General features: G+C 50.9%; 1 protein-coding gene across 1 annotated transcript; it reads right to left on the bottom strand.

The window, feature by feature from the left end:
* Positions 1-2,531: 2,531 nt before the first annotated feature.
* Positions 2,532-22,182, bottom strand: LOC142907195 (uncharacterized). The gene is made up of 3 exons (XM_076056452.1): positions 22,144-22,182; positions 15,792-16,971; positions 2,532-2,609 (listed from the first exon to the last, which is right to left on the bottom strand). Exons 1-2 carry the CDS (start codon positions 22,180-22,182, stop codon positions 15,856-15,858), a joined length of 1,155 nt encoding a protein of 384 aa, XP_075912567.1. The 3' UTR covers positions 2,532-2,609; positions 15,792-15,855.
* Positions 22,183-22,712: the final 530 nt, after the last annotated feature.

Raw genomic sequence — 22,712 nt, 5'->3', positions numbered from 1 at the left:
GTGAATGAGTGAGTGTGTAGCTGAGTGAGTGTGTAGCTGAGTGTGTAGCTGAGTGAGTAGCTGAGTGAGTAGCTGAGTGAGTAGCTGAGTGAGTGTGTAGCTGAGTGTGTAGCTGAGTGTGTAGCTGAGTGAGTAGCTGAGTGAGTGTGTAGCTGAGTGTGTAGCTGAGTGAGTGTGTGAGTGAGTGAATGAGTGAGTGAATGAGTGAGTGAATGAGTGAGTGAATGAGTGAGTGTGTAGCTGAGTGAGTGTGTAGCTGAGTGTGTAGCTGAGTGAGTAGCTGAGTGAGTGAGTAGCTGAGTGTGTAGCTGAGTGTGTAGCTGAGTGTGTAGGTGAGTGTGTAGCTGAGTGAGTGAATGAGTGAGTGTGTAGCTGAGTGAGTGTGTAGCTGAGTGAGTGTGTAGCTGAGTGTGTAGCTGAGTGTGTGACTGAGTGTGTGAGTGAGTGTGTGAGTGAGTGTATAGGTGAGTGAGTGTGTAGCTGAGTGTGTAGCTGAGTGTGTAGCTGAGTGTGTAGCTGAGTGAGTGAATGAGTGAGTGAATGAGTGAGTGTGTGAGTGAGTGTGTAGCTGAGTGAGTGAGTAGCTGAGTGTGTAGCTGAGTGTGTAGCTGAGTGTGTAGCTGAGTGAGTGTGTAGCTGAGTGTGTAGCTGAGTGTGTAGCTGAGTGTGTAGCTGAGTGAGTGTGTAGCTGAGTGTGTAGCTGAGTGAGTAGCTGAGTGAGTAGCTGAGTGAGTGTGTAGCTGAGTGTGTAGCTGAGTGTGTAGCTGAGTGAGTAGCTGAGTGAGTGTGTAGCTGAGTGTGTAGCTGAGTGAGTGTGTGAGTGAGTGAATGAGTGAGTGAATGAGTGAGTGAATGAGTGAGTGAATGAGTGAGTGTGTAGCTGAGTGAGTGTGTAGCTGAGTGTGTAGCTGAGTGTGTAGCTGAGTGTGTAGCTGAGTGAGTGTGTAGCTGAGTGTGTAGCTGAGTGAGTAGCTGAGTGAGTAGCTGAGTGAGTGTGTAGCTGAGTGTGTAGCTGAGTGTGTAGCTGAGTGAGTAGCTGAGTGAGTGTGTAGCTGAGTGTGTAGCTGAGTGAGTGTGTGAGTGAGTGAATGAGTGAGTGAATGAGTGAGTGAATGAGTGAGTGAATGAGTGAGTGTGTAGCTGAGTGAGTGTGTAGCTGAGTGTGTAGCTGAGTGAGTAGCTGAGTGAGTAGCTGAGTGAGTGTGTAGCTGAGTGTGTAGCTGAGTGTGTAGCTGAGTGAGTAGCTGAGTGAGTGTGTAGCTGAGTGTGTAGCTGAGTGAGTGTGTGAGTGAGTGAATGAGTGAGTGAATGAGTGAGTGAATGAGTGAGTGAATGAGTGAGTGTGTAGCTGAGTGAGTGTGTAGCTGAGTGTGTAGCTGAGTGAGTAGCTGAGTGAGTGAGTAGCTGAGTGTGTAGCTGAGTGTGTAGCTGAGTGTGTAGGTGAGTGTGTAGCTGAGTGAGTGAATGAGTGAGTGTGTAGCTGAGTGAGTGTGTAGCTGAGTGAGTGTGTAGCTGAGTGTGTAGCTGAGTGTGTGACTGAGTGTGTGAGTGAGTGTGTGAGTGAGTGTATAGGTGAGTGAGTGTGTAGCTGAGTGTGTAGCTGAGTGAGTGAATGAGTGAGTGAATGAGTGAGTGAGTGTGTAGCTGAGTGAGTGTGTAGCTGAGTGTGTAGCTGAGTGAGTGAATGAGTGAGTGAATGAGTGAGTGAATGAGTGAGTGTGTAGCTGAGTGTGTAGCTGAGTGAGTGAATGAGTGAGTGTGTAGCTGAGTGAGTGTATAGCTGAGTGTGTAGCTGAGTGTATAGCTGAGTGAGTGAATGAGTGAGTGTGTAGCTGAGTGAGTGTATAGCTGAGTGTGTAGCTGAGTGTGTAGCTGAGTGAGTGAATGAGTGAGTGTGTAGCTGAGTGAGTGTATAGCTGAGTGTGTAGCTGAGTGTGTAGCTGAGTGAGTGAATGAGTGAGTGTGTAGCTGAGTGAGTGTGTAGCTGAGTGTGTAGCTGAGTGAGTAGCTGAGTGAGTGAATGAGTGAGTGTGTAGCTGAGTGAGTGTATAGCTGAGTGTGTAGCTGAGTGTGTAGCTGAGTGTGTAGCTGAGTGAGTGAGTGAGTGTGTAGCTGAGTGAGTGTGTAGCTGAGTGTGTAGCTGAGTGAGTGAGTGAGTGAATGAGTGAGTGAATGAGTGAGTGTGTAGCTGAGTGTGTGAGTGAGTGTGTGAGTGAGTGTATAGGTGAGTGAGTGTGTGTGTAGCTGAGTGAGTGAGTGAGTATGTAGCTGAGTGAGTGTGTAGCTGAGTGTGTAGCTGAGTCCCGTCACCCTGCAGCGGAGGGCTCCCGACCACGGGCAGCTGAGCGGGCAGCAGCAGAGGGCAGTCCCAGCGGCGGTGCCTCATCTGGTGACGGCACTCTGAGCGGGCCAGCTCAGCGCCTCGCCTCACGGCACCCATCGCCTCCGGGTGCCGGTGGCACAGCAGCTGGAGCGGCGGGGGCAGTGGGGGCAGTGGGGGGTGTGGGGGGTGTGGGGGGGAGGGGTCGGCACCACCACCGGCACCACCACCACCACCGGCACCACCACCGACACCACAGCCAGCACTCTCTTGGAGCAGAGACTCGCGCCTATAGGGGTGGGGTGGGTGGGTTGGTGGGTGGGTGAGTGGGTGAGTGGGTTGGTTGGTTTGTGGGTGGGTTGGTGGGTTGGTTGGTGGGTGGGTTGGTTGGTGGGTGGGTTGGTGGGTGAGTGGGTGGGTGGGTGAGTGGGTTGGTTGGTGGGTTGGTTGGTGGGTTGGTTGGTTGGTGAGTGGGTTGGTGGGTGGGTGGGTGAGTGGGTTGGTTGGTGGGTTGGTTGGTGGGTTGGTGGGTGAGTGGGTTGGTTGGTTGGTGGGTGGGTGAGTGGGTTGGTTGGTGGGTTGGTTGGTGGGTTGGTGGGTGAGTGGGTTGGTTGGTTGGTGGGTGGGTGGATGGGTTGGTGAGTTGGTGGGTTGGTGGGTGAGTGGGTTGGTGGGTTGGTTGGTTGGTGGGTGAGTGGGTTGGTTGGTTGGTGGGTGGGTGGGTTTGTGGGTGAGTGGGTTGGTGGGTGAGTGGGTTGGTTCGTGGGTGGGTTGGTGGGTGGGTTGGTTGGTGGGTGGGTTGGTGGGTTGGTTGGTGGGTGGGTTGGTGGGTGGGTGAGTGGGTTGGTGGGTGGGTGAGTGGGTTGGTGGGTGGGTTGGTTGGTGGGTGGGTTGGTGGGTGGGTTGGTGAGTTGGTGGGTTGGTGGGTTGGTGAGTGGGTTGGTTGGTGGGTGGGTGAGTGGGTTGGTGGGTGGGTTGGTGGGTTGGTGGGTGGGTTGGTGAGTTGGTGGGTTGGTGGGAGGGTGAGTTGGTTGGTTGGTTGGTGGGTGGGTTGGTGGGTTGGTGGGTGGGTGGGTGGGTTGGTTGGTTGGTGGGTTGGTGGGTTGGTGGGTGAGTGGGTTGGTGAGTGGGTTGGTTGGTTGGTGGGTGGGTGGGTTGGTTGGTTAGTGGGTGGGTTGGTTGGTGGGTTGGTTGGTGGGTTGGTGGGTTGGTTGGTGGGTGGGTTGGTGGGTTGGTTGGTGGGTGGGTGGGTGGGTTGGTGGGTTGGTTGGTGAGTTGGTGGGTGGGTTGGTTGGTGGGTTGGTTGGTTGGTGAGTTGGTGGGTGGGTGAGTGGGTTGGTGGGTGGGTGGGTTGGTGGGTTGGTTGGTGAGTTGGTGGGTGGGTGAGTGGGTTGGTGGGTTGGTTGGTTGGTTGGTGGGTTGGTGGGTGGGTGGGTGGGTTGGTTGGTGGGTTGGTGGGTGAGTGGGTTGGTGGGTGGGTGGGTTGGTTGGTTGGTGGGTTGGTGGGTTGGTGGGTTGGTTGGTTGGTAGGTGAGTGGGTGGGTTGGTGGGTTGGTGGGTTGGTGAATGGGTTGGTGGGTTGGTGGGTGGGTGGGTGGGTTGGTTGGTGGGTGAGTGGGTTGGTTGGTTAGTGGGTGGGTTGGTTGGTGGGTTGGTTGGTTGGTTGGTGGGTTGGTGGGTTGGTTGGTGGGTGGGTTGGTTGGTAGGTGAGTGGGTGGGTTGGTGGGTTGGTGAGTGGGTTGGTGGGTTGGTGGGTGGGTGGGTTGGTTGGTGGGTGAGTGGGTTGGTTGGTTAGTGGGTGGGTTGGTTGGTGGGTTGGTTGGTTGGTTGGTGGGTTGGTGGGTTGGTTGGTGGGTGGGTTGGTGGGTTGGTTGGTGGGTGGGTGGGTGGGTTGGTGGGTTGGTTGGTGGGTGGGTTGGTTGGTGGGTGGGTGAGTGGGTTGGTGGGTGAGTGGGTTGGTGGGTGGGTGAGTGGGTTGGTGGGTTGGTTGGTGGGTGGGTGGGTGGGTTGGTGGGTAGGTGGGTGAGTGGGTTGGTGGGTTGGTGGGTGGGTGGGTTGGTGGGTGGGTGGGTTGGTTGGTTGGTTGGTGGGTTAGTGGGTTGGTGGGTTGGTGGGTGGGTTGGTTGGTAGGTGAGTGGGTGGGTTGGTGGGTTGGTGGGTTGGTGAGTGGGTTGGTGGGTTGGTGGGTGGGTGGGTTGGTTGGTGGGTGAGTGGGTTGGTTGGTTAGTGGGTGGGTTGGTTGGTGGGTTGGTTGGTTGGTTGGTGGGTTGGTGGGTTGGTTGGTGGGTGGGTTGGTGGGTTGGTTGGTGGGTGGGTTGGTGGGTTGGTGGGTGGGTTGGTTGGTGGGTGAGTGGGTTGGTTGGTGGGTGGGTTGGTTGGTTGGTTGGTGGGTTGGTTGGTGGGTGAGTGGGTTGGTTGGTGGGTGGGTTTGTGGGTGGGTGGGTGGGTTGGTTGGTTGGTTGGTTGGTGGGTTGGTTGGTTGGTGAGTGGGTTGGTTGGTTGGTTGGTGGGTGGGTGGGTTGGTGGGTTGATTGGTGGGTGAGTGGGTTGGTGGGTTAGTGGGTGGGTTGGTTGGTGGGTTGGTTGGTTGGTTGGTGGGTTGGTGGGTTGGTGAGTGGGTTGGTGGGTTGGTTGGTTGGTTGGTGAGTGGGTTGGTTGGTGGGTTGGTGAGTTGGTAGGTGGGTGGGTGAGTGGGTTGGTGGGTTGCTGGGTGGGTTGGTGGGTTGGTGAGTGGGTTGGTGGGTTGGTTGGTTGGTTGGTTGGTGAGTGGGTTGGTTGGTGGGTTGGTGAGTTGGTAGGTGGGTGGGTGAGTGGGTTGGTGGGTTGGTGGGTGGGTTGGTGGGTTGGTGAGTGGGTTGGTGGGTTGGTTGGTTGGTTGGTTGGTGAGTGGGTTGGTTGGTGGGTTGGTGAGTTGGTAGGTGGGTGAGTGGGTTGGTGGGTTGGTGGGTTGGTGGGTGGGTGGGTTGGTTGGTTGGTGGGTTGGTGGGTGAGTGGGTTGGTTGGTGGGTTGGTGGGTAGGTTGGTGGGTGGGTTGGTGAGTTGGTAGGTGGGTGAGTTGGTAGATGGGTGGGTGAGTGGGTTGGTGGGTTGGTTGGTTGGTGGGTGGGTTTGTGGGTGGGTGAGTGGGTTGGTGGGTGGGTGAGTTGGTAGGTGGGTGGGTGAGTGGGTTGGTGGGTGGAAGAGTGATTGAGGCGGTGGATGAGTGGGTAAGGGCAAGAGGACAGAGGGGAGATTTTCACTAGAATTCACATCACTCACTCAGCTCTCTATCTCTTCTAGAGGATCACTAGAATTCACATCACTCACTCAGCTCTCTATCCCTTTTAGTGCATCACTAGAATTCACATCACTCACTCAGCTCTCTGTCCCTTCTAGAGTATCACTAGGATTCACATCACTCACTCAGCTCTCTATCCCTTCTAGAGCATCACTAGAATTCACATCACTCACTCAGCTCTCTATCCCGTCTAGAGCATCACTAGAATTCACATCACTCACTCAGCTCTCTATCCCTTCTAGTGCATCACTAGAATTCACATCACTCACTCAGCTCTCTATCCCTTCTAGAGCATCACTAGAATTCACATAACTCACTCAGCTCTCTATCCCTTCTAGACCATCACTAGAATTCACATCACTCACTCAGCTCTCTGTCCTGTCTAGAACATCACGAGAATTCACATCACTCACTCAGCTCTCTATCCCTTCTAGAGCATCACTAGAATTCACATCACTCACTCAGCTCTCTATCCCTTCTAGAGCATCACTAGAATTCACATCACTCACTCAGCTCTCTATCCCTTCTAGACCATCACTAGAATTCACATCACTCACTCAGCTCTCTGTCCTGTCTAGAACATCACTAGGATTCACATCACTCACTCAGCTTTCTGTCCTGTCTAGAACATCACTAGAATTCACATCACTCACTCAGCTCTCTATCCCATCTAGAGCATCACTAGAATTCACATCACTCACTCAGCTCTCTATCCCTTCTAGAGCATCACTAGAATTCACATCACTCACTCAGCTCTCTATCCCGTCTAAAACATCTCTAGAATTTACATCACTCACTCAGCTCTCTATCCCTTATAGAGCATCACTAGAATTCACATCACTCACTCAGCTCTCTATCCCTTATAGAGCATCACTAGAATTCACATCACTCACTCAGCTCTCTATCCCGTCTAGAGCATCACTAGAATTCACATCACTCACTCAGCTCTCTCTCACTTCTAGAACATCACTAGAATTCACATCACTCACTCAGCTCTCTATCCCGTCTAGAGCATCACTAGAATTCACATCACTGACTCAGCTCTCTATCCCTTCTAGAGCATCACTAGAATTCACATCACTCACTCAGCTCTCTGTCCCGTCGAGAGCATCACTAGAATTCACATCACTCACTCAGCTCTCTATCCCTTCTCTAACGTCACTAGAATTCACATCACTCACTCAGCTCTCTCTGTCCCGTCTAGAGCATCACTAGAATTCACATCACTCACTCAGCTCTCTATCCCTTCTAGAGCATCACTAGAATTCACATCACTCACTCAGCTCTCTATCCCTTCTAGAGCATCACTAGAATTCACATCACTCACTCAGCTCTCTATCCCGTCTAGAGCATCACTAGGATTCACATCACTCACTCAGCTCTCTATCCCGTCTCTAACATCACTAGGATTCACATCACTCACTCAGCTCTCTATCCCTTCTAGAGCATCACTAGAATTCACATCACTCACTCAGCTCTCTATCCTGTCTAGAACATCACTAGAATTCACATCACTCACTCAGCTCTCTATCCCGTCTAGAACATCACTAGAATTCACATCACTCACTCAGCTCTCTATCCCGTCTAGAGCATCACTAGAATTCACATCACTCACTCAGCTCTCTGTCCCGTCTAGAGCATCACTAGAATTCACATCACTCACTCAGCTCTCTATCCCGTCTAGAACATCACTAGAATTCACATCACTCACTCAGCTCTCTATCCCTTCTAGAGCAGCACTAGAATTTACATCACTCACTCAGCTCTCTATCCCTTCTAGAGCATCACTAGAATTCACATCACTCACTCAGCTCTCTATCCCGTCTAGAGCATCACTAGGATTCACATCACTCACTCAGCTCTCTATCCCGTCTCTAACATCACTAGGATTCACATCACTCACTCAGCTCTCTATCCCTTCTAGAGCATCACTAGAATTCACATCACTCACTCAGCTCTCTATCCTGTCTAGAACATCACTAGAATTCACATCACTCACTCAGCTCTCTATCCCGTCTAGAGCATCACTAGAATTCACATCACTCACTCAGCTCTCTGTCCCGTCTAGAGCATCACTAGAATTCACATCACTCACTCAGCTCTCTATCCCGTCTAGAACATCACTAGAATTCACATCACTCACTCAGCTCTCTATCCCTTCTAGCGCATCACTAGAATTCACATCACTCACTCAGCTCTCTATCCCGTCTAGAGCATCACTAGGATTCACATCACTCACTCAGCTCTCTATCCCGTCTAGAGCATCACTAGAATTCACATCACTCACTCAGCTCTCTGTCCTGTCTAGAACATCACTAGAATTCACATCACTCACTCAGCTCTCTATCCCATCTAGAGCATCACTAGAATTCACATCACTCACTCAGCTCTCTATCCCTTCTAGAGCATCACTAGAATTCACATCACTCACTCAGCTCTCTATCCTGTCTAAAACATCTCTAGAATTTACATCACTCACTCAGCTCTCTATCCCGTCTAGAGCATCACTAGAATTCACATCACTCACTCAGCTCTCTCTCACTTTTAGAACATCACTAGAATTCACATCACTCACTCAGCTCTCTATCCCGTCTAGAGCATCACTAGAATTCACATCACGGACTCAGCTCTCTATCCCTTCTAGAGCATCACTAGAATTCACATCACTCACTCAGCTCTCTGTCCCGTCGAGAGCATCACTAGAATTCACATCACTCACTCAGCTCTCTATCCCTTCTCTAACGTCACTAGAATTCACATCACTCACTCAGCTCTCTCTGTCCCGTCTAGAGCATCAGTAGAATTCACATCACTCACTCAGCTCTCTATCCCTTCTAGAGCATCACGAGAATTCACATCACTCACTCAGCTCTCTATCCCATCTAGAGCATCACTAGAATTCACATCACTCACTCAGCTCTCTATCCCATCTAGAGCATCAATAGAATTCACATCACTCATTCAGCTCTCTATCCCTTCTAGACCATCGCTAGAATACACATAACTCACTCAGCTCTCTGTCCTGTCTAGAGCATCACTAGAATTAACATCACATCACTCAGCTCTCTATCACGTCTAGAGCATCGCTAGAATTCACATCACTCGCTCAGCTCTCTATCCCTTATAGAGGATCACTAGAATTCACATCACTCACTCAGCTCTCTATCAGGTCTAGAGCATCACTAGAATTCACATCACTCACTCAGCTCTCTATCCCTTCTAGAGCATCACTAGAATTCACATCACTCACTCAGCTCTCTATCCTGTCTAGAACACCACTAGAATTCACATCACTCACTCAGCTCTCTATCCCTTCTAGAGAATCGCTAGAATTCACATCACTCACTCAGCTCTCTATCCCTTCTAGAGCATCACTAGAATTCACATCACTCACTCAGCTCTCTATCCCTTCTAGAGCATCACTAGAATTCACATCACTCACTCAGCTCTCTATCCCGTCTAGAGCATCACTAGGATTCACATCACTCACTCAGCTCTCTATCCCGTCTCTAACATCACTAGGATTCACATCACTCACTCAGCTCTCTATCCCTTCTAGAGCATCACTAGAATTGACATCACTCACTCAGCTCTCTATCCTGTCTAGAACATCACTAGAATTCACATCACTCACTCAGCTCTCTATCCCGTCTAGAGCATCACTAGAATTCACATCACTCACTCAGCTCTCTGTCCTGTCTAGAGCATCACTAGAATTCACATCACTCACTCAGCTCTCTATCCCGTCTAGAACATCACTAGAATTCACATCACTCACTCAGCTCTCTATCCCTTCTAGAGCATCACTAGAATTCACATCACTCACTCAGCTCTCTATCCCGTCTAGAGCATCACTAGGATTCACATCACTCACTCAGCTCTCTATCCCGTCTAGAACATCACTAGAATTCACATCACTCACTCAGCTCTCTATCCCTTCTAGAACATCGCTAGAATTCACATCACTCACTCAGTTCTCTATCCCGTCTAGAACATCACTAGGATTCACATCACTCACTCAGCTCTCTATCACTTCTAGAGCATCACTAGAATTCACATCACTCACTCAGCTCTCTATCCCGTCTAGAGCATCACTAGAATTCACATCACTCACTCAACTCTCCATCCCTTCTAGACCATCACTAGAATTCACATCACTCACTCAGCTCTCTATCCCTTCTAGAGCATCACTAGAATTCACATCATTCACTCAGCTCTCTATCCCTTCTAGAACATCACTAGAATTCACATCACTCACTCAGCTCTCTATCACTTCTAGAGCATCACTAGAATTCACATCACTCACTCAGCTCCCTATCACTTCTAGAGCATCACTAGAATTCACATCACTCACTCAGCTCTCTATCCCTTCTAGAACATCACTAGAATTCACATCACTCACTCAGCTCTCTATCCCTTCTAGAGCATCACTAGAATTCACATCATTCACTCAGCTCTCTATCCCTTCTAGAACATCACTAGAATTCACATCACTCACTCAGCTCTCTATCACTTCTAGAGCATCACTAGAATTCACATCACTCACTCAGCTCTCTATCCCTTCTAGAGCATCACTAGAATTCACATCACTCACTAAGCTCTCCATCGCTTCTAGAGCATCACTAGAATTCACATCACTCACTCAGCTCTCTATCCCGTCTCTAACATCACTAGAATTCACATCACTCACTCAGCTCCCTATCCTTTCTCTAACATCACTAGAATTCACATTACTCATTCAGCTCTCACTGTCCCTTCTAGAGCATCACTAGAATTCACATCACTCACTCAGCTCTCTATCCCGTCTAGAACATCACTAGAATTCACATCACTCACTCAGCTCTCTATCCCTTCTAGAGCAGCACTAGAATTTACATCACTCACTCAGCTCTCTATCCCTTCTAGAGCATCACTAGAATTCACATCACTCACTCAGCTCTCTATCCCGTCTAGAGCATCACTAGGATTCACATCACTCACTCAGCTCTCTATCCCGTCTCTAACATCACTAGGATTCACATCACTCACTCAGCTCTCTATCCCTTCTAGAGCATCACTAGAATTCACATCACTCACTCAGCTCTCTATCCTGTCTAGAACATCACTAGAATTCACATCACTGACTCAGCTCTCTATCCCGTCTAGAGCATCACTAGAATTCACATCACTCACTCAGCTCTCTGTCCCGTCTAGAGCATCACTAGAATTCACATCACTCACTCAGCTCTCTATCCCGTCTAGAACATCACTAGAATTCACATCACTCACTCAGCTCTCTATCACTTCTAGCGCATCACTAGAATTCACATCACTCACTCAGCTCTCTATCCCGTCTAGAGCATCACTAGGATTCACATCACTCACTCAGCTCTCTATCCCGTCTAGAGCATCACTAGAATTCACATCACTCACTCAGCTCTCTGTCCTGTCTAGAACATCACTAGAATTCACATCACTCACTCAGCTCTCTATCCCATCTAGAGCATCACTAGAATTCACATCACTCACTCAGCTCTCTATCCCTTCTAGAGCATCACTAGAATTCACATCACTCAGCTCTCTATCCTGTCTAAAACATCTCTAGAATTTACATCACTCACTCAGCTCTCTATCCCGTCTAGAGCATCACTAGAATTCACATCACTCACTCAGCTCTCTCTCACTTTTAGAACATCACTAGAATTCACATCACTCACTCAGCTCTCTATCCCGTCTAGAGCATCACTAGAATTCACATCACTGACTCAGCTCTCTATCCCTTCTAGAGCATCACTAGAATTCACATCACTCACTCAGCTCTCTGTCCCGTCGAGAGCATCACTAGAATTCACATCACTCACTCAGCTCTCTATCCCTTCTCTAACGTCACTAGAATTCACATCACTCACTCAGCTCTCTCTGTCCCGTCTAGAGCATCAGTAGAATTCACATCACTCACTCAGCTCTCTATCCCTTCTAGAGCATCACGAGAATTCACATCACTCACTCAGCTCTCTATCCCATCTAGAGCATCACTAGAATTCACATCACTCACTCAGCTCTCTATCCCATCTAGAGCATCAATAGAATTCACATCACTCATTCAGCTCTCTATCCCTTCTAGACCATCGCTAGAATACACATAACTCACTCAGCTCTCTGTCCTGTCTAGAGCATCACTAGAATTAACATCACATCACTCAGCTCTCTATCACGTCTAGAGCATCGCTAGAATTCACATCACTCGCTCAGCTCTCTATCCCTTATAGAGGATCACTAGAATTCACATCACTCACTCAGCTCTCTATCAGGTCTAGAGCATCACTAGAATTCACATCACTCACTCAGCTCTCTATCCCTTCTAGAGCATCACTAGAATTCACATCACTCACTCAGCTCTCTATCCTGTCTAGAACACCACTAGAATTCACATCACTCACTCAGCTCTCTATCCCTTCTAGAGAATCGCTAGAATTCACATCACTCACTCAGCTCTCTATCCCTTCTAGAGCATCACTAGAATTCACATCACTCACTCAGCTCTCTATCCCTTCTAGAGCATCACTAGAATTCACATCACTCACTCAGCTCTCTATCCCGTCTAGAGCATCACTAGGATTCACATCACTCACTCAGCTCTCTATCCCGTCTCTAACATCACTAGGATTCACATCACTCACTCAGCTCTCTATCCCTTCTAGAGCATCACTAGAATTCACATCACTCACTCAGCTCTCTATCCTGTCTAGAACATCACTAGAATTCACATCACTCACTCAGCTCTCTATCCCGTCTAGAGCATCACTAGAATTCACATCACTCACTCAGCTCTCTGTCCTGTCTAGAGCATCACTAGAATTCACATCACTCACTCAGCTCTCTATCCCTTCTAGAACATCGCTAGAATTCACATCACTCACTCAGCTCTCTATCCCGTCTAGAACATCACTAGAATTCACATCACTCACTCAGCTCTCTATCCCTTCTAGAGCATCACTAGAATTCACATCATTCACTCAGCTCTCTATCCCTTCTAGAACATCACTAGAATTCACATCACTCACTCAGCTCTCTATCACTTCTAGAGCATCACTAGAATTCACATCACTCACTCAGCTCTCTATCCCTTCTAGAGCATCACTAGAATTCACATCACTCACTAAGCTCTCCATCGCTTCTAGAGCATCACTAGAATTCACATCACTCACTCAGCTCTCTATCCCGTCTCTAACATCACTAGAATTCACATCACTCACTCAGCTCCCTATCCTTTCTCTAACATCACTAGAATTCACATTACTCATTCAGCTCTCACTGTCCCTTCTAGAGCATCACTAGAATTCACATCACTCACTCAGCTCTCTATCCCTTCTGTAACATCACTAGAATTCACGTCACTCACTCAGCTCTCTATCCCTTCTAGAGCATCACTAGAATTCACATCACTCACTCAGCTCTCTCTGTCCCGTCTAGAGCATCACTAGAATTCACATCACTCACTCAGCTCTCTATCACGTCTAGAGCATCACTAGAATTCACATCACTCACTCAGCTCTCTATCCCTTCTCTAACATCACTAGAATTCACATCACTCACTCAGCTCTCTATCCCTTCTCTATCATCACTAGAATTCACATCACTCACTCAGCTCTCTATCCCGTCTAGTGCATCACTAGAATTCACATCACTCACTCAGCTCTCTATCCCTTCTAGAGCATCACTAGAATTCACATCACTCACTCAGCTCTCTATCCCGTCTAGAGCATCACTAGAATTCACATCACTCATTCAGCTCTCTATCCCTTCTAGAGCATCACTAGAATTCACATCACTCACTCAGCTCTCTATCCCTTCTCTAACATCACTAGAATTCACATCACTCACTCAGCTCCCTATCCTGTCTAGAGCATCACTAGAATTCACATCACTCACTCAGCTCTCTATCCCTTCTAGAGCATCACTAGAATTCACACCACTCACTCAGCTCTCTATCCCGTCTCTAACATCACTAGGATTCACATCACTCACTCAGCTCTCTATCACGTCTAGAGCATCACTAGAATTCACATCACTCACTCAGCTCTCAATCCCTTCTCTAACATCACTAGAATTCACATCACTCACTCAGCTCTCTATCCCTTCTCTATCATCACTAGAATTCACATCACTCACTCAGCTCTCTATCCCGTCTAGTGCATCACTAGAATTCACATCACTCACTCAGCTCTCTATCCCTTCTAGAGCATCACTAGAATTCACATCACTCACTCAGCTCTCTATCCCGTCTAGAGCATCACTAGAATTCACATCACTCATTCAGCTCTCTATCCCTTCTAGAGCATCACTAGAATTCACATCACTCACTCAGCTCTCTATCCCGTCTCTAACATCACTAGAATTCACATCACTCACTCAGCTCTCTATCCCTTCTCTAACATCACTAGAATTCACATCACTCACTCAGCTCCCTATCCTGTCTAGAGCATCACTAGAATTCACATCACTCACTCAGCTCTCTATCCCTTCTAGAGCATCACTAGAATTCACACCACTCACTCAGCTCTCTATCCCGTCTCTAACATCACTAGGATTCACATCACTCACTCAGATCTCTATCCCGTCTAGAGCATCACTAGGATTCACATCACTCACTCAGCTCTCTATCCCTTGTAGAACATCACTAGAATTCACATCACTCACTCGGCTCTCTATCCCTTCTAGAGCATCGCTAGAATTCACATCACTCACTCAGCTCTCTATCCCTTCTAGAGCATCGCTAGAATTCACATCACTCACTCAGCTCTCTATCACTTCTAGAGCATCACTAGAATTCACATCACTCACTCAGCTCTCTATCCTGTCTAGAACATCACTAGAATTCACATCACTCACTCAGCTCTCTATCCCTTCTAGAGAATCGCTAGAATTCACATCACTCACTCAGCTCTCTATCCCTTCTAGAGCATCACTAGAATTCACATCACTCACTCAGCTCTCTATCCCTTCTAGAGCATCACTAGAATTCACATCACTCACTCAACTCTCTATCCCGTCTAGAGCATCACTAGAATTCACATCACTCACTCAGCTCTCTATCCCTTCTAGAGCATCACTAGAATTCACATCACTCACTCAGCTCTCTATCCTGTCTAGAGCATCACTAGAATTCACATCACTCACTCAGCTCTCTATCCTGTCTAGAACATCACTAGAATTCACATCACTCACTCAGCTCTCTATCCCTTCTCTAACATCACTAGAATTCACATCACTCACTCAGCTCTCTCTGTCCCTTCTAGAGCATCACTAGAATTCACATCACTCACTCAGCTCTCTATCCCTTCTAGAGCATCGCTAGAATTCACATCACTCACTCAGCTCTCTATCCCGTCTAGAACATCACTAGAATTCACATCACTCACTCAGCTCTCTATCCCTTCTAGAGCATCACTAGGATTCACATCACTCACTCAGCTCTCTATCACTTCTAGAGCATCACTAGAATTCACATCACTCACTCAGCTCTCTATCCCTTCTAGAGCATCGCTAGAATTCACATCACTCACTCAGCTCTCTATCCCGTCTAGAGCATCACTAGGATTCACATCACTCGCTCAGCTCTCTATCCCGTCTCTAACATCACTAGGATTCACATCACTCACTCAGCTCTCTATCCCTTCTAGAGCATCACTAGGATTCACATCACTCACTCAGCTCTCTATTCCGTCTCTAACATCACTAGAATTCACATCACTCACTCATCTCTCTCTGTCCCTTCTAGAGCATCAGTAGAATTCACATCACTCACTCAGCTCTCTATCACTTCTAGAGCATCACGAACAGCACTTGCTCCTACAGCCTGCTAGAGGCTACACGGGGGATCTTTGTCTGTGTGTAGGTGCTACTGACAGCACTTGCCCCTACAGCCTGCTAGAGGCTACCTGGGGGATCTTTGTCTGTGTGTAGGTGCTACTGACAGCATTTGCCCCTACAGCCGGCTAGAGGCTACCTGGGGGTTCTTTGTCTGTGTGTAGGTGCTACTTACAGCACTTGCCCCTACAGTCTGCTAGAGGCTACACGGGGGATCTTTGTCTGTGTGTAGGTGCTACTCACAGCACTTGCACCTACAGCCTGCTAGAGGCTACACGGGGGATCTTTGTCTTTGTGGAGCGATGGTGCGCGCTCACGGCGCTCGTCAGTGACGCGGTAACTCACGGATCTTGAGCGTGTCCGACGTTCCAGCGATGAGGCAAGAGCAGGAGCAGCATCAGCAGCTGAGTCATTGCGATGTTAGTGGAGCCAGAGGCTCGGAGTGTCGAGTGGGTGACTGAGTGGGTGAGTGAGTGAGTGGGTGGGTGAGTGGGTGGGTGAGTGAGTGAGTGGGTGGGTGAGTGGGTGACTGAGTGGGTGAGTGAGTGAGTGGGTGAGTGGGTGAGTGAGTGAGTGGGTGAGTGGGTGGGTGGGTGAGTGGGTGGGTGAGTGGGTGAGTGAGTGGGTGGGTGAGTGGGTGAGTGGGTGGGTGAGTGGGTGAGTGAGTGGGTGGGTGAGTGGGTGAGTGGGTGGGTGAGTGGGTGAGTGGGTGGGTGAGTGGGTGAGTGAGTGGGTGAGTGGGTGAGTGGGTGGGTGAGTGGGTGAGTGGGTGAGTGGGTGGGTGAGTGAGTGGGTGAGTGAGTGGGTGAGTGAGTGGGTGAGTGAGTGGGTGAGTGAGTGAGTGGTTGAGTGAGTGAGTGAGTGGGTGAGTGGGTGGGTGAGTGAGTGGGTGAGTGAGTGAGTGGGTGAGTGAGTGGTGAGTGAGTGGGTGAGTGTGTGGGTGAGTGAGTGAGTGGGTGAGTGAGTTGGTGAGTGAGTGAGTGAGTGGGTGAGTGTGTGGGTGAGTGAGTGAGTGGGTGAGTGAGTTGGTGAGTGAGTGAGTGAGTGGGTGAGTGAGTGAGTGGGTGAGTGAGTGAGTGGGTGAGTGGGTGGATGAGTGGGTGAGTAGGTGGGTGAGTGAGTGTATGAGTGAGTGGGTGTGTGAGTGTGTGGGTGAGTGTATGATTGAGTGAGTGTGTGGGTGATTGTATGTGTGAGTGAATGAGTGTATGTCTGTATGAGTGAGTGAGTGTATGAGTGAGATTTCGCCGAGGGTCTGTGTGAGTGTCTGTGTGTCAGGAGTAGGTGTGTGTGTGTGTTGAGCCCCTGTTAGCAAGATACTATGAGTTTTTGAAACTGAAACGTGTATTTGAGTGTCTGTGTGGTCCTGTGGGGGTGTGTCTGTGTGTAACTGTGGAGGGGGTGTGTCTGTGTGCCTGTCAAAAAGGCGTGGTGGTGCTGGTAGCCACCCACCCACTCTATGTGTGTCACAGTGCCGGTAGCCTTCATTGGCGCTGCTACTCGCTACTACTGACAGCACTTGCCCCTACAGCCTGCTAGAGGCTACACGGGGGATCTTTGTGTTTAGGTTCTACTGACAGCACTTGCCCTTACAGCCTGCTAGAGGCTACCTGGGGAATCTTTGTCTGTGTGTACGTGCCACTGACAGCACTTGCCCCTACATCCTGCTAGAGGCTACACGGGGGATCTTTGTGTGTAGGTGCTACTGACAGCACTTGCCCCTACAGCCTGCTAGAGGCTACACGGGGGATCTTTGTCTGTGTGTAGGTGCCACTGAGAGCACTTGCCCCTATAGCCTGCTAGAGGCTACACGGGGGATCTTTGTCTGTGTGTAGGTGCTACTCACAGCACTTGCCCCTACAGTCTGCTAGAGGCTACACGGGGGATCTTTGTCTGTGTGTAGGTGCTACTGACAGCACTTGCCCCTACAGCCTGCTAGAGGCTACCTGGGGGATATTTGTCTGTGTGTAAGTGCTACTGACAGCACTTGCCCCTACAGCCTGGTAGATGCTACCTGGGGATATTTGCCTGTGTGTAGGTGCTACTGACAGCACTTGCCCCTACAGCCTGCTAGAGGCTACACGGGGGATCTTTGTCTGTGTGTAGGTGCTACTGACTGCATTTGCCCCTACAGCCTGCTAGAGGCTACACGGGGGATCTTTGTCTGTGTGTAGGTGTTACTGACAGCACTTGCCCCTACAGCCTGCTAGAGGCTACCTGGGGGATATTTGTCTGTGTGTAAGTGCTACTGACAGCACTTGCCCCTACAGCCTGGTAGATGCTACCTGGGGGATATTTGTCTGTGTGTAGGAGCCACTAACAGCACTTGCCCCTACAGCCTGCTAGAGGCTACACGGGGGATCTTTGTCTGTGTGTAGGTGCTACTGACAGCACTTGCCCCTACAGCCTGCTAGAGGCTACCTGGGGGAGCTTTGTCTGTGTGTAGGTGCCACTGAGAGCACTTGCCCCTACAGCCTGCTAGAGGCTACACGGGGGATCTTTGTCTGTGTGTAGGTGTTACTGACAGCACTTGCCCCCACAGCCTGCTAGAGGCTACACGGGGGATCTTTGTCTGTGTGTAGGTGCTACTCACAGCACTTGCCCCTACAGCCTGCTAGAGGCTACCTGGGGGATCTTTGTCTGTGTGTAGGTGCCACTTACAGCACTTGCCCCTACAGCCTGCTAGAGGCTACACGGGGGATCTTTGTCTGTGTGTAGGTGCTACTTACAGCACTTGCCCCTACAGCCTTCTAGAGGCTACCTGGGGGATATTTGTCTGTGTGTAAGTGCTACTGACAGCACTTGCCCCTACAGCCTGGTAGATGCTACCTGGGGATATTTGTCTGTGTGTAAGTGCTACTCACAGCACTTGCCCCTACAGCCTGCTAGAGGCTACACGGGGGATCTTTGTCTGTGTGTAGGTGCCACTGAGAGCACTTGCCCCTACAGCCTGCTAGAGGCTACACGGGGGATCTTTGTCTGTGTGTAGGTGCTACTGCTAACAGCACTTGCCCCTACAGCCGGATAGAGGCTACACGGGGGATCTTTGTGTGTAGGTGCTACTCACAGCACTTGCCCCTACAGCCTGCTAGAGGCCACCTGGGGGATCTTTGTCTGTGTGTAGGTGCCACTAACAGCACTTGCCCTACAGCCTGCTAGAGGCTACACGGGGGATCTTTGTCTGCGTGTAGGTGCCACTGACAGCACTTGCCCTACAGCCTGCTAGAGGCTACACGGGGGATCTTTGTCTGTGTGTAAGTGCTACTCACAGCACTTGCCCCTACAGCCTGCTAGAGGCTACCTGGGGGATCTTTGTCTGTGTGTAGGTGCCACTAACAGCACTTGCCCCCACCGCCTGCTAGAGGCTACACGGGGGATCTTTGTCTGTGTGTAGGTGCTACTTACAGCACTTGCCCCCACAGTCTGCTAGAGGCTACCTGGGGGATCTTTGTCTGTGAGTAGGTGCTACTGACAGCACTTGCCCGTACAGCCTGCTAGAGGCTACCTGGGGGATCTTTGTCTGTGTGTAGGTGCTACTTACAGCACTTGCCCCTACAGCCTGCTAGAGGCTACCTGGGGGATCTTTGTCTGTGTGTAGGTGCTACTGACAGCACTTGCCCCGACAGCCTGCTAGAGGCTACACGGGGGATCTTTGTCCGTGTGTAGGTGCTACTGACAGCACTTGCACCTACAGTCTGCTAGAGGCTACACGGGGGATCTTTGTCTGTGTGTAGGTGCTTCTACTGACAGCACTTGCCCCTACAGCCTGCTAGAGGTTACACGGGGGATCTTTGTCTGTGTGTAGGTGCTACTCACAGCACTTGCCCCTACAGCCTGCTAGAGGCTACCTGGGGGATCTTTGTCTGTGTGTAGGTGCTACTGACAGCACTTGCCCCTACAGCCTGCTAGAGGCTACACGGGGGATCTTTGTCTGTAGGTGCTACTGACAGCACTTGCCCCTACTGCCTGCTAGAGGCTACACGGGGGATCTTTGTTTGTGTGTAGGTGCTACTTACAGCACTTGCCCCCACAGTCTGCTAGAGGCTACCTGGGGGATCTATGTCTGTGTGTAGGTGCTACTGACAGCACTTGCCCCTACAGCCTGCTAGAGGCTACCTGGGGGATCTTTGTCTGTGTGTAGGTGCTACTGGCATCACTTGCCCCTACAGCATGCTAGAGGCTACCTGGGGGATCTTTGTCTGTGTATAGGTGCTACTGACAGCACTTGCCCCTACAGCCTGCTAGAGGCTACAGGGGGGATCTTTGTCTGTGTGTAGGTGCTACTGACAGCACTTGCCCCTACAGCCTGTTAGAGGCTACACGGGGGATCTTTGTCTGTGTGTAGGTACCACTGAGAGCCCTTGCCCCTACAGCCTGCTAGAGGCTACACGGGGGATCTTTGTCAGTGTGTAGGTGCTGCTACTAACAGCACTTGCCACTACAGCCTGCTAGAGGCTACCTGGGGGAGCTTTGTCTGTGTGTAGGTGCTACTGACAGCACTTGCCCCTACAGCCTGCTAGAGGCTACCTGGGGGACCTTTGTCTGCGAGTACGTGCCAGTGACAGCACTTGCCCCTACAGCCTGGTAAATGCTACCTGGGGGATATTTGTCTGTTTGTAAGTGCTACTCACAGCACTTGCCCCTACAGCCTGCTGGAGGCTACACGGGGGATCTTTGTCTGTGTGTAGGTGCTACTGACAGCACTTGCCCCTACTGCCTGCTAGAGGCTACACGGGGGATCTTTGTGTGTAGGTGCTACTGACAGCACTTGCCCCTACAGCCTGCTAGAGGCCACCTGGGGGATCTTTGTCTGTGTGTAGGTGCTACTGGCATCACTTGCCCCTACAGCCTGCTAGAGGCTACCTGGGGGATCTTTGTCTGTGTGTAGGTGCTACTGACAGCACTTGCCCCGACAGCCTGCTAGAGGCTACCTGGGGGATCTTTGTCTGTGTGTAGGTGCTACTGGCATCACTTGCCCCTACAGCCTGCTAGAGGCTACCTGGGGGATCTTTGTCTGTGTGTAGGAGCCATTGACAGCACTTGCCCCTACAGCCTGCTAGAGGCTACACGGGGGATCTTTGTCTGTGTGTAGGAGCCATTGACAGCACTTGCCCCTACAGCCTGCTAGAGGCTACACGGGGGATCTTCGTCTGTGTGTAGGTGCTACTAACAGCACTTGCCCCTACAGCCTGCTAGAGGCTACACGGGGGATCTTTGTCTGTGTGTAGGTGCTACTTACAGCACTTGCCTCTACAGCCTGCTAGAGGCTACACGGGGATCTTTGTCTGTGTGTAGGTGCTACTGCTAACAGCACTTGCCCCTACAGCCTGCTAGAAGCTACCTGGGGGAGTTTTGTCTGTGAGTAGGTGCCACTGACAGCACTTGCCCCTACAGCCTGCTAGAGGCCACCTGGGGGATCTTTGTCTGTGTGTAGGTGCTACTGGCATCACTTGCCCCTACAGCCTGCTAGAGGCTACCTGGGGGATCTTTGTCTGTGTGTAGGTGCTACTGACAGCACTTGCCTCTACAGCCTGCTAGAGGCTACCTGGGGGATCTTTGTCTGTGTGTAGGTGCTACTGGCAGCACTTGCCCCTACAGCCTGCTCGAGGCTACACGGGGATCTTTGTCTGTGTGTAGGTGCTACTGCTAACAGCACTTGCCCCTACAGCCTGCTAGAAGCTACCTGGGGGAGCTTTGTCTGTGAGTAGGTGCCACTGACAGCACTTGCCCCTACAGCATGCTAGAGGCTACACGGGGGATCTTTGTCTGTGTGTAGGTGCTACTCACAGCACTTGCCCCTACAGCCTGCTAGAGGTTAGAGTGAGTGGCTTGTTGAGTGAGTGGGTGAGTGGTTGGGTGAGTGAGTGGGTGAGAGGGTGAGTGAGTGAGCGAGTGGCTGGGTGAGTGAGTGAGTGGCTGGGTGAGTGAGTGACTGGGTGAGTGAGTGGGTGAGTGGGTGAGTAAGTGAGTGAGTGATTGGGTGAGTGAGTTGGTGAGTGATTGAGTGAGTGAGTGGGTAAGTGGGTGAGTGAGTGGGTGAGTGCGTGAGTGAGTGAGTGGGTGAATGGGTGAGTGAGTGAGTGAGTTGCTGGGTGAGTGAGTGGGTGAGTGGCTGAGTGAGTGAGTGAGTGGATGAGTGAGTGGCTGAGTGAGTGAGTGAGTGGATGGCTGAGTGAGTGAGTGGGTGAGTGAGTGGCTGAGTGAGTGAGTGGCTGAGTGAGTGAGTGCCTGAGTGAGTGGCTGAGTGAGTGAGTGAGTGGCTGGGTGGGTTAGTGAGTGAGTAGCTGAGTGAGTGAGTGGCTGAGTGAGTGAGTGAGTGGCTGGGTGGTTTAGTGAGTGAGTGAGTGGCTGAGTGCGTGAGTGGCTGGCTGAGTGAGTGGCTGAGTGAGTGAGTGGTTGAGTGAGTGGCTGAGTGAGTGGCTGAGTGGGTTAGTGAGTGAGTGAGTAGCTGAGTGAGTGAGTGGCTGAGTGAGTGAGTTAGTGGCTGGGTGGTTTAGTGAGTGAGTGAGTGGTTGAGTGAGTGGCTGAGTGAGTGAGTGGCTGGCTGAGTGAGTGGTTGAGTGAGTGGCTGAGTGTCTCGCTGAGTAATCGCCAGGTATGTCTGTCCCACCGTCCCCCTTCCTCATCCTCCTCCACCGCTACCGCTTTACTCCTTCAACTCGCAGCACTTGCCCCAACTCCAGCAAGTGCGAGCTACCTGGTTCACCTTTATCTGTATAGTTCCAGCCTCCCCCATCACCACCACCACCACCCCCTCCCCTCCCACCACCGCATTCACAGAACTATCTGCGTGGGTTACCGTGGAATTGGCCTAGTGATGATATTTGCTCAGGCATCGGTTAGTCTCGGCCCCCCTTTCTCTCCCTATCGCCTTTTATTACGTGGAGCGAGCGAGTTGGGGGGGCCCAGCGAGAAGGGGGAGGGGGCTCTAAGAGTTATGGGTGCACACAGACAAAGGTGGACCGGGCAAACGCACGCGCAGGATGGGTGGGGGGTGAAAGTGCCGTGGGGTTGATGATGGTGTTGCATAGTGAGTGGGTGGGTGGGTGAGTGGGTGGGTGAGTTGGTGGGTGAGTTGGTGGGTGGGTGAGTGGGTGGGTGAGTGGGTGGGTGGGTGAGTGAGTGGGTGAGTGGGTGGGTGAGTGAGTGGGTGAGTGGGTGGGTGAGTGGGTGAGTGGGTGGGTGAGTGGGTGAGTGAGTGGGTGGGTGAGTGGGTGAGTTGGTGGGTGGGTGGGTGAGTGGGTGAGTTGGTGGGTGGGTGGGTGG

The sequence above is a fragment of the Petromyzon marinus genome, chromosome 75 (assembly GCF_048934315.1).
Source record: "Petromyzon marinus isolate PM22_M1 ecotype Great Lakes invasive population chromosome 75, UKy_Petmar_22M1.pri1.0, whole genome shotgun sequence".
NCBI lineage: Eukaryota > Metazoa > Chordata > Hyperoartia > Petromyzontiformes > Petromyzontidae > Petromyzon > Petromyzon marinus.
The sequence above is the reverse complement of the archived record's forward strand: the minus strand, read 5'-3'. Positions and strand labels throughout refer to the sequence as shown.

Bases quoted from the DNA above. Each gene is read 5' to 3' on its own strand.
- LOC142907195 (XM_076056452.1), bottom strand. From the start codon at position 22,182: ATGGGGGAGGCTGGAACTATACAGATAAAGGTGAACCAG. The intron at 16,972-22,143 runs GTAGCTCGCACT...AGCAGGCTGTAG, and splicing joins TACAGATAAAGGTGAACCAG to GGGCAAGTGCTGTCAGTAGT.